The sequence below is a fragment of the Chenopodium quinoa genome, unplaced genomic scaffold (assembly GCF_001683475.1).
Source record: "Chenopodium quinoa cultivar QQ74 unplaced genomic scaffold, ASM168347v1, whole genome shotgun sequence".
In the NCBI taxonomy this organism is placed as follows: domain Eukaryota; kingdom Viridiplantae; phylum Streptophyta; class Magnoliopsida; order Caryophyllales; family Amaranthaceae; genus Chenopodium; species Chenopodium quinoa.
In genome coordinates, this window is record NW_018744464.1 from 61,501 (window position 1) to 73,513 (window position 12,013).

Here is a 12,013-nt window from a genome sequence, read left to right on the forward strand (position 1 = left end):
CCCCGGTCAGAGAATAATCAGGCGGATGCCCTTTCCAAATTGGCGTCATCCGCCTCCTGTGATGCACCTAGGACGGTTTTTTGGGAAGTCGTTGAGAAGCGAAGCATTGATCATGACCCCATAGGTATCCTGGACCTAAGTGCCACCTGGATGGACCCCATCCGGGGTTACTTGGCAGACGGTACCTTACCGGATGACCCTTCTGAAGCAATGGCGCTCAAGAAGCGTGCTCTTAACTTTGTTATGCATCATGGAGAACTTCTCCGGAAGGGTTATCTACAGCCGTTTCTAAAGTGTGTAACCCCTGAAAGGGGAAGAGAGGTTCTAGAGGATCTGCACGCGGATTTCTGTGCCTCACACATAGGCGGCAGGTCCTTGGCAAGGAGAACCAGACGACAGGGTTACTTTTGGCCCACTCTTGAAGCAGAGGCAGTCAAGGGCATAAAAACAAAAGACGTGATCTCCTTCATTTGGAGAAATGTCATCACCCGGTTTGGGGTTCCAATGTCTATGGTCTTTGATAATGGACCTCAATTTGAAACGCCTGTCCTCAAGAGCTGGTTGGGAGACCAAGGAATCTCCCACTGTTTTGCATTCGTTGGCCGTCCTCAGGCAAATGGACAAGTTGAGGCCTTCAATAAGCTGATCTCAGACGGTATAAAAAAGAAGGTGGAAAGAGCCGGTGGACTATGGGTAGAGGAACTACCTCATGTCCTTTGGGCCATCAAGACCACTTAAAAAGGGGCAACTGGTGAAACCCCATTTCTTATGACATATGGCACTGAGGCGGTGCTCCCCATTGAACATTATGAGCCAACACTTCGCATCATGCTATATGATGAGGCGGCCAACTGGGAAGCCATGCAGCTTGCATTGGATGCTCTCCCAGAGCGAAGGGGCAACGCAGCCTTGCGTCATGAGATTTACCGCCTGAGAATGACAAGAGCCTACAACAAGCGGGTTCACAAACTGCTCCTGAAAGTAGGAGATTTTGTGCTTCGCAAAATGGAAGCAACCGGTAGGGCCAATGAACAAGGCAAATTAACCCCAAATTGGGAGGGACCCTACCGGATCTTTGAAGAAGTACGAGATGGCACATTCTGCCTGGAAAGCCCAGACGGTAGAAAGCTGCCTAGAACTTGGAATGTAGATAATCTCAAAAAATACTACTTCTAGAAATTGTGTAGTTTTTGTATATTTCTGTATAATTAATGAGAAAGATTTACTACATATAGTGCTTACATGCACCATGTCTTGTGCTTAACACAAGCGGCCCCCTTTACCTATTTCCCATGCGCCCTGTCTTGTGCCCAACACAAGCGGGCCCGGAAATTTAATAAACCAGCCGGTGACGCCCATTCGGGTGAATTCATCGAAGAGAACATCTCCCATTTGGGTGGAAAATTGTTCTAGGGAACAAAAATCAGGCGGTCCTTCCCGCCTGAATGATCCATGGCACCAAGGATTGTGGGCTAGCATTCCCAAACATGCATCCGGCCCCCTCTTTGGATCGAGTACCATTTAAGGCTGTTCTCAAAACAGACAGCCGGTACCTAATGTACCGCCTAATCAACTAAGAGAAGGCAAGCCTCAAACATTTGGGTTAGGCCAATAATCTATGAAGGGTGTTCTTGCAAAAACCCAACCGGAAAATTGACACCCTAAACCCTTTGAAAGTCTTTCCCAAAAATCCAACCGGCAAATCGGTAAAAACGGTTGACGCTTAGCATTCAGCTAACGTCGTTATATCATATGGATAGCCGCCTGGCACCATTTCATCTATGCCAGCCTCCTATCCAGGAGCAATTACCTATCCTAACCCCAACAAGTCATGCGTAAAAACATTCATGGTTTGACTTTTGAAAAAGATCAATACTCATGGCTGCTACCACCATGGTTTACACAAGGCAAAAAATATAATTGCTTGCGAAGACTCAGACGGTAATGGTACCGGTTGGGTTCTCTTGTCTACCCTCACAAATTTCTTTGCCTAGCTTGAAAAGACACAGACGGCAGTGATACTGGTTGGGTTTTCCTGGCTATCCTCGCAAAAATTATTATACACAGCCGGCTTGCCACTTGTGTGGGCTGTTTATTCGAGTTGGGCTGTTTATTAGAGTTCATTCAAAGCAAGAAAAATGCGATATTCAAGACATTCAAAACAGCAAAAAGAAAGAATCAAGTTCATTCAAAACCGGACCAACCGGTAGAAATATAGCAGGAATAATCGGCATAGCCGGTGAAAATGTTAAACTGTTTACAAGATAAATCGGCACAGCCGGTGAAAATATCAGTACTCAAAATGAAAAATAACAACAGAGTAGTCCGACCCTTCCGGCGCTATTACAAGATAATGCACGGCGCGCAGGCCGAGAGGTCGTTGCTACTCTAGCTACACTGTTACCCGGTCGCCCTGAGCTTGGCTCCCTTCCGGATGAGTTGGGTCGGTGTTGGGGACGAAGCCGGGAGCAACCTCATCCTCGACTGTCGCCTCCAAAGCAGCCGCTTCCGCCTGCATTCGCTGGAACTCGGCGTCCATCCATTGCTCATACAGTTCGGGCCCCGGCTGGCCCTCCTCTTCAGCCAGAATGGCCAGGTCTGCGTATTTGTAGGCGAGCTCCCAGACGTTGTAGTCTGCACCTGGGTGGATGATGGAGAACGCCCTCTTCATTCTTTTTTGGCAGTCCTGCTCATTCTCTTCAATGAGCCGGCTCTGATCAGCTTCTAGAGTGGCCTGGAAATTGCGCTGAGCATCTGCAGCCTCCTTGACCTGGCGGTCATTCTCTAATTGCAGCCGTTTGCTGCTCTTCTCCACCTGGTCGAGCCGCTTGAGGGGATCTTCCTGCTTTTTTAGCTCATCTTCAGCGTTATCCAGGGCCGCCTGAAGGTTGTCGATTTTGAGCTTGGACTCCGAGAGGGCCCGTTGGAGGGACTTGACCTGATCCGCCTGTTGCATGATTATAGCTTTAGTTTCTAAGTCATGCAAAATCATGGAATAGTGAGCAACTCTATGTGCGTTATCCGCAGAACGTTTGGCTCTTCTTACCTCTTCCTGCTTGCTGATGTAGGCCTTCTTAAGCCCCTCCACGCGGAGCAGTGCCTGCAACAACAACACAATCGGTATTAGTTGAAAGACCAGATGGGTATATTACAAATTAAATGCTGGGTGGGTACTCAACGACTTACATCGGCCAGGTCGACCATCACCCGGTCGGCATTGAAGGTATTGATTCCAGGAATCGCCTCCTTCGCGTCCCGGGGGACAGCTTTCAGCATGGCCTGGGCGTATTGAGCAGCGTCCGGCTAGCGTGGTGAGTTATCTGCACCAGAAACAGACAGTGAGAATGCCGCGTATTCTCCACCTACGGACAGCCGGCTGATCGGAGAATCCCCCGGCTGCGACGAGGAGTATGACTTTACCCGCATGGGTAGGTCGAGCAGCGTGAGGTTGAAGGGGTTTGTACCTTTTTGGGAAGCCGTTTGGCCTCCAGCAGAATATGGACCGTGTGCGGTCCTTAATTATTGGAACAACCCCCTTCAAGGCCGGTTCAGTTTTTGACCCGTCTGGGGTCTTTATTGATTTACCACCGGTTGTAGCCCGGGCGGTAGAAGCGGTTTTCTACACCTTGAGTGCAGGCTCTTCAACAGACGGCCTTTGCCGGATCTGTTTTTGCAAAGAGCGGGGAATAACACCCCCATCCTGAAACAAGACCACAAACGGTCAGGTGAATAAATAGCTAAAAACTGCATCAACGCCAACACATAGAAAGGTCAGGCGAGCTAACCTTTTTAGCCGCCTGAGCGGCAAGCTTCTTCTCCAGATTCTCCTTGCGGATATGTGAAGCCTTCTATGCGGGTGTCTTGGCGGTGGGCAGCATCTTCTTAGCTTCTTCTGCAAAACGAAAACACATCCGGTCAGAAATATGAATTTCATTTCAATCAAGAGAAAAAGGTCAGCCGACATCAAATTAACCGGCTAGGGTTCGTAACCTTTGGTCTTAAATATGTTGCTAAGCCCACAGGCGGACAAGAAGCACTCGTCCTTGAAAAATTCGTGTTTGGGCACCCAGTTCTTGGGTACCCTTATTATCTCTCCGGTTGAGAGAGAGGTAGAGGTCAACTCAAAAAATCCGGAGTCCAGAATGGCCCTCCTATCATTATCGGGAACTGGGGGCAGCCGGCACTTCTGCCCCATAAGCTCTGGTTTCCGGTTGTAGGTCCGGTACTCCTTGTTTTCCTCATCAGACGAGGCCTTGACCAAGTAGAACCGGTTCTTCCAGTCCGACCATTTAGACGGCTTGTCCAAGGTCATCATGTATTGGGGGTGAGTTGTCAAGGTGTACCAGGCCCTCCAGCCGCCTGGGCTCCGGCTCAAGTAGTGCATATGGGCAAACGCCTCCCAGCCAGGGTTGAGACCCTGCATCTCGCAGGCGGCGATGTACCCTAAAATATTCACCCAAGAATTCGGGGTGAGCTGCCAAACGCCTAGGCCATACCCCCTAAGTATGGCCTTGATTGTGTTGTGAAGGGGGAAGCGGACACCGGCTAGAAAAGCCGCCTCGTAGCACCCAAACCAACCGTTAGCGTTGGGTTGGTCATCTTCCCATACAACCGTCCCGAACTCCCCCGGCACGGTCATCTTGTATCCCTCACCAAGCGCCCGCCTGGTGATAAAGTCTTGTAGAGAAGACCGCATGAGGGCGCGGTCCTTCAAGGAGACGGCGATCATGAGAGGGTCGTTTCGGCTTTGCCACGAAGGCCTCTCTGCCTCCTCGCTATTTTCTGACACGGTTAAGTAACTGGAGCTACTGCTTTCAACCCGACCGTCATCGGAGCCGGATGGGGAGTTGGGAGCCTCATTGGCAGCTTCTGGCTGCTCAGCCTCCTCACCCGGAGAGGTCTCCTCGTTGTAGGAGCCTAGAATGCTATCGCTTGAGGTGGCGGGGGTACCGCCGGATGGTTCTCTAACCTCCCCGTCTGGGCCTTGATTTTCAGGCGATAACTCGTTTGAGTCTCCGCCTCTGTAATTGGGGTCCATAGCTGTTCCCCTAATTTTGGCCATGGTGTCCTGCAAAGACACGGAGTCGGTCGATACAGGCGTTGAAAAGGGGAAATTCCAAAGATCAGAGGCGGCAGATCCAGTTCTAGACTCAGCCGTACTAATTGACCGACTGAGTTCACAACTATGGTCCGGGTATGGGTATAAAGGGTCCATCTACCTAGGGGACTTATAAACAAAAATGCAAGCAAAAGACGCAAACGGAAATACATGGAAAAGTGAGAAGAAATAGAGACGGTACCTAGAGAAGAGTGCCGAAACCTCAAGAAAATTTCTTGGGATGCTTGCGAAGACACAGACGGTTGAAGACCGGCTGGGTTCTCTGAGGTACCCTCTCGAAAATCTTTTGTTTGCTTGCTACTTCACAGGCGGTCTGAAAACCGGCTGCTCGTAAACTATCAAATCTCCGTGTGCTCTGAATTTCAAGAACCGGATGCCCTCAAATGCCGGATGCTCTCAAAATTCAAGAAATTTCACGAAGTTTGTAAATGAGCTCTCGTGTGCTTCCTCCCCTATTTATAGGGGTTGTCCCGGAAGGCGAAGGGGCGCGACCCTTCCCCTTCTGCCTTTCCCTCTTCCTTCAGTTAGAGTTTGAAGAGGTTTTCAAAAAAAAAAAAAAATTATTATTATTATTATCTTTCGTCAGCTCTCTTCTCAGATGCCACGTGGCACCTTGCCACGTCAGCACCTGAGAGGGGCAAATGTTTGGGGTAAAATTACCCCAGCCACGTGGCCCAATGGCTGAGCGACATGTGGCACCTTGTCATTGGTCAGCAGGGCTTCAATCCCCTGCTAACACGTGTCCTAGGAACCTTAAATGGGGAACCAATGCTCCCCACTATAAATAGTGGGAGAATCCTCCTTAATGGGGTATTCAATTTATATTCACTTACATGCAATTGCATTCAATACACTTACACCAAAACTGAGCAATATTAATTGCGGAATTCTCCCATTACGTGAGAAGTAATTACTCTTTTACGCACTTTCTTCCTCCCGTACATCACTGACTTGATCATCGGAGGCGGAGCTCCACCCAACCGGAGTCTCCGTGATTTTGCAGGTACAGGCGGTCGAAGGGAATTCTTGGAATTGTAACTCTCCCGCAGGACACATAAAAAAACCCCGAAACAACACTTAGCAACAAACTTGCAAATCATTTCCAATAATTTCAACTACGACTCAAAGTCAATTTTAATTTAAATCCAAATCATTAAAATCAATCCGGCATGATTTCATAATTTAATTCGGAACGTAATATTATAAATTCATACGGAACGTAAAATATAATTTCATACGGAATGTAATAAATGTAATTTCATACGGAACTTAATAAATTATGACTTTAGCAAATTTCATACGGAATAAATATAATGTTGTAAAATATAATTTCATATGGAGTTTAATAAAGTGTGATTTCATTAAATCATAATTTCATATGGAACGTGGTAAGATATAATTTCACACGGAATGTAAATATTCATAATTTTATACGGAATGAATTATAACTTCATACGGAACATAAAATATAGTTTGAAAGTATCAAACCACATAACGTACCTTGATCAACCTTGAGCGATTCACAACTAATTCTCTAATTCACGAACACCCTACACATAATTATAACCTTAATTAATATAAGGCTATCAAATAAACACAACAACTTAATTAAACTACCCTATATGTGCATGAATTAATTAAAATAATTTTCTGTTTATAATTTAAAGAATTTTTCTATTTTTATAAAATTAATTTGTGTAAGAAATAATATTTAGGAAAATGATTAGTAATATAAATAAGATTAAGATAAAGGAGGGATTGAAGGATGGTGGGGGAACCAATGCAAGGGAGGAGCAAGAGTGGCCGGCTGGAGTGGCGGCTGTTGGTGGTCGCCGGCAGCAGGTGGTCGCCGGAGGTGGTGGCCGCCGGTGGTGGCGGTGGCCGGAAAAATGGGAAGGAGGAAGAGAGGGGAAAACCCGTGAGAAAGAGAGGAGGAAGAAGAGAATTTCTTGAGGTTTTTTTGGTGTGATTCTTGGTGTGTTTGAAATGGGTATTTATAGGTGTTTAGGTGATGGGTTTATGGCATTTTAGGGTTTATAAATTATGGAAGTTTTTGAGAAATAGAAATTAAGGTTTTTAAATATATGGAAGGCTATAATATTTATTTGATCATGAAATTCTATTTGGTAGGTTTTAAGCTTGGAGTGCAAGTATGACATAGAATCAAATAATTTTAGGTTTAACAATAGAAGTAAAGGAATTTAAAGGATTTTACTTTTAATAAAATAATTTAAAAATCTTTGTAGAAAAACCATGAATGGCCGAAAATATTGAGCAAAATATTACTCAATATTTTTGGACCTATTATGTTAGTTTAGGGATTTTATAAAATAATTTATTTGTCAAAAATTAAAGATTTAATAAGTTTATAGGTATTTGGAAGAATAAAATCAATTTTTCTTGCTAGATTATTAGGGTGGCTGAAATTTGGTCTATACTAAGGTATAAAAATCAGATTTTTATTATATAAAATTTAAAATATTATTTGATTAATTTAGGAAGTCATTTTATTTCATAAAAATAATTAATTTAGCAAATAATTAATAAAAATTGGATTTTTAATGTATAAAATCCGAAAATATGCTTCATTAGTTTAGGAATTAATTTTATTTTATAAAAATACTTTTTCTTAGATTAAAATCAAATTTTTAATTGTAAAATTCGAAAATGATATTTATTTAGTTTTAGGAATTTAATTTTATTTCATGAAAATAATTAGTTTAGCAAGATATTAAGTAAAATTGGATTTTATTGGAAAAATCCGAAAATACTATTTACAAAAAATTAGATTCTTAAATTCTAAAATGCCTCTAATTTTATTAATTAATATAGTTTTGTTTTATTATTTATTTAATCAAAATACTATTTATAAATTTTTTTAGTTTATCCATTTAATTAAAATAAATGATTTAGGCGCCAAAATTCAAATATCATTTTGGATCCAAAACTGAGATACTCTTAAGTTAGAAATTACGTTGAAAATACGAGACTAAATACTCTTTAATTTAGAAAATACCTTTCAAAAATACGGGGTATGACATCAGGACAATAACAAACAGGCATTGTAATCAAGAGAAAATTGACATCCGGCATAAACACACCAGATGAGGCTTTTAACCTACATTTTCCGAACATGGTGCTAAGCCCACAGGCGGACAAAAAGGCCTCGTCCCTTAGAAACTCATGTTTGGGCACCCAGTTTCTGGGCACCCTTATTACCTCTCCGGTTGAGAGGGTGGAAGGGACGAGCTCAAAAAAGTGGGAGTCTAGGATTGCTTCCCTATCCCTCTCCGGCACTGGAGGCATTCGGCATTTCTCCCCCAAAAGTTCAGGTTTCCGGTTGTATGTCCGGAAATCTCTGTTTTCCTCATTTGTTGGAGCCTTGACCAGGTAGAAGCGACTCTTCCAGTCTGACCACTTAGACGGTTTGTCAAGCGTCATGAGGTACTGGGGGTAAGTGGTCAGGGTGTACCAGGCTCTCCAGCCGCCTGGGCTCCTACTCAAGTAGTGCATATGGGCAAACGCCTCCCATCCGGGGTTCAGATCCTGCATTTCGTAGGCGGCGATGTACTCGAGAATATTCACCCAAGAGTTGCGGGTAAGTTGCCAGATGCCCAGGCCATACCCCCTTAGTATGGCCTTTATTGTGTCATGAAGAGGGAAGCGGAGCCCCGCCAAGAGTGCCGCCTCGTAGCAGCCAAACCAGCCGTCTGCGTTGCGCTGGTCATCCTTCCAAGCAATTGTCCCCTTTGCATGCGGGACCACCAGTCTATATCCCGTTTGAAGGGGCCGTTTAAGGATGAAATCAGCCAAATTGTTCTGCATCATGGCCCTATCTTTGGTAGAGACGGTGATCATCAAAGGATCACCCTTAGATTGCCAGGAGGGTCTCTCCTCCTCACTATCGACGGATGGTGTTAGATAGCTAGAGCTGCTCTCCACATGATCGAGAGCAGAGTCGGAAGCGGAGGAGGAGGCCTCTTGGGACGAGTTTCTTCGTTCTACGGAGGCGGCTTCCTCACCGTCTCCCTGATCAGAGCCTAGAATGCTATCACTAGGCGTACTAGGAGTACCTCCGGGAGATCCCACGGCCGCCTCATTAGGGGCCCTCTCATCAGGCGGCAACTCGTCAGAGCCACCGCCTCCGTAATTGGGGTCCACAGCCGTCTTCCTGGTTCTGGTCATTGTGTCCTGCACAGACACGGAGACGGTCGGATTGGGAGACAAACAAAGCAAATCCCAGAGGCTATAGTCGGTGTTTCCAGTTCTAGACTCAGCCGTACTAATAGACCGACTGGTCTCATTATTATGTTCCGGATGGGGGTATAAAGGGTCCATCTAACTATGGGACAAATAAACGAGAAAATAAACAAAAGACTCAAGCGTAAATACATGGAAGAGCTTGAAAGAATAGAGGCGGTACCTAAAAGAAAGAAGGAGAAAACCACTTGGTCGCTGAGAATTTCTTGGGATTGCTTGCGAAGACACAAGCATCTCTTGAGCCGGCTGTGTTGTTTGAAGTGCAGGTGCAAATTTGGCTTGCTATCAAACCCCCCAGACGGTTATAAACCGGATGATCACGCGGAAACTATCTCAGAAACTCTCAATGCCGGCTGCTCTTGAAAATCAGAAAATTCGCAAAGTTTGTAAATGAGGGCTCGGGGAGGGGACTTGGCTATTTATAGGCCCCTCCTCAGAAGGCGAAGAGTCCTGACCCTTCACTTTCTGCTTCTCCCGCCTTTTCACCCAAACAACCAGAATCCAAGAGATTCAAAAAAAAAAAAAAAAAAAAAAAGAGAGAGAGAGAGAGTTCTTCACAGGTGCCACGTGGCACGGCCACTTCAGCACCTGTGAGGGGCAAATTTTTAGAGTAAAAATGACCCTAAACACGTGGCCCAATGGGCTGGTGACACGTGATTGGGCCACGTGGCGCATCGCCATTAGTCAACAGGGCTCCAATCCCCTGTTGACACGTGTCTTTGGTACCCTCCATGAGGGACTTGTCTGTCCCACTATAAATAGTGGGGCAAACCTCATTAATGGGATATTCATAAATACAAACACTATTACCGAGCAATATTAATTGCGGAATTCTCCCAATCAGCGAGAAGAACTTTACCTATTCAGTATTCTTTCCTCCTGTACGCATACTAATTTGATCGTCGGAGGCGAAGCTCCTACCAACCGGAGTCTTCGTGATGTTGCAGGTACATGCACCGGCAGCTCAGTCTTTGAATCGTAACTCTCCTGCAGGACACATAAAAAAAAAAACCGTAACAACTTTCATTTCTTTTTCATTTAGTTGTGAAGCGTTTATTTTCCCCTGTTTCGTTCCATCTTTTCTCTTCCAAAGTGTAACTATAGCTGACAAAAATGTTGAGAATGATTTGAAAGCGCGAATTGATGTATTGTACGCTGAAACGGATGCCATTAGAGCATCTCGAGAGGCTAAGCAGCAAGAATTGTCTAACTTCTGGGCTACATATGCTGCTAAGCTTGAAGAAGTACAGGTTCTACATCGTGAAATATGGAAAATTCGGGATAAGCGGCTTGCAAAATCTATCGACAAATTGATGATATTATCAACAGTGATTCGTGAGGTCAAAGTAGGCTTTTACCACTTTTCGAGAATGTAGACGCTGTTGAAAGGGTGGTTGAAGAGCAAGGGGTGAATGTTGTGGGTGAGGATGCTGGAAATGAGGGAGTTAATTTACAGGGGAGGGCTGATCCTATTGAAGAGAATATAGTTGGTGAGGGAGATATAGGGATGGGAGAAGCGTATGAGGAAGAAAATGCTAATGAGGATGGAGATGCACAAATTGTTGAAGATGATGATGGTGAAGGAAATGAAGATGGGGATAGTGTTCACAATGATGATTGCGAGAATGATGCTGGAGGTGAACATAGCGTGGATGGCAATGATGTTGATGTCGAACATGACGAAGAGGTTGGACAGAAGGTTGATGCTGAATATAATGATGTTGGAGATGGAGTTAACTTTGGGGTTGATGATGATGATGATGATATCGGTTATGCGGAGGAAGATGATGTGCAGGAGTCTGGGTTGGATGGTGGGGACAAAGATATGGATCATAATGCTCAGAGGTACTGGTCTGATGCCAATTCAGACTCATCACTTGATTCTGATGCATATCGTCGCACCCCACGCAACTTTGATAGAATTGGTTAGATAATAGTCCATTGTTGTTTGTTCTGTTTGTTTATCAAGATAATTAGGTGTTTTGTTGTGGTTTTAAGGAATTAATTAGTATTTAAGTATTTGTCTCAGGCAATTCCTTTTGTTAACATAGGGTGAAGTTTGAAAGTTTGATGTTTTGATTGGCTTAGTTAACAACTTAAGTGACTTGTTGGTTGTAGTTGTTAAGTTGTTAGTTTGTAACTCTGGTCAATGATCTTAATATATATGAGAAATAATATTTGGATAATGTTGGTATTGTTGTTATATTTGTTTGGTAAATGTGATCGATTTTTTACATTTTTTTCCCTACAGTTTATATGTGATATGTATCTAATTTTGAGTAAGTGAGATGTTCCTGTTCTTGGATAATTAGTTTTCTTGAACAACAAAGTAGAGCAGATTGCCTAGCACTAACAACTGTGATCATAGTGTGAACAAAGCTTACACTTATATAAATTTAAAGGTATTCAGACAGTTATAACTAGAGATGTGCTTCAACATATTACAGGATATCTAAAGTGAGCTATAATCAAATAAGCTGTTAGGACATAAGGTTTGGAGTTTTCAAAAAACTTCCTGAACAGAGTAGATGAAATTCAAATTCAAACTTGGAATGTAGAGCATGATATCTTTAAGACTGAAATTAACTTGTTTCGACACTAAAATTGCACACGCTTTGTGTCTGTCTTATTTCT

At 44.0% G+C, this 12,013-nt stretch overlaps 1 protein-coding gene across 1 annotated transcript; it reads left to right on the forward strand.

The window, feature by feature from the left end:
- The first annotated feature begins 8,632 nt into the window (after window positions 1-8,632).
- Window positions 8,633-11,309, forward strand: LOC110697451 (uncharacterized protein DDB_G0290685-like). The gene is made up of 3 exons (XM_021874818.1): window positions 8,633-8,717; window positions 10,484-10,714; window positions 10,756-11,309. The coding sequence occupies exons 1-3, from the start codon at window positions 8,633-8,635 to the stop codon at window positions 11,307-11,309; spliced, it is 870 nt and encodes a 289-aa protein (XP_021730510.1).
- The last annotated feature ends 704 nt before the right edge of the window (window positions 11,310-12,013 follow it).

Coding starts and splice junctions, on each gene's coding strand:
- LOC110697451 (XM_021874818.1), top strand. CDS start 8,633: ATGGGCAAACGCCTCCCATCCGGGGTTCAGATCCTGCATTTCGTAGGC. Junction 8,718..10,483: donor TATTCACCCAAGAGTTGCGG/GTAAGTTGCCAG, acceptor GTGTAACTATAG/CTGACAAAAATGTTGAGAAT. Junction 10,715..10,755: donor GATATTATCAACAGTGATTC/GTGAGGTCAAAG, acceptor TCGAGAATGTAG/ACGCTGTTGAAAGGGTGGTT.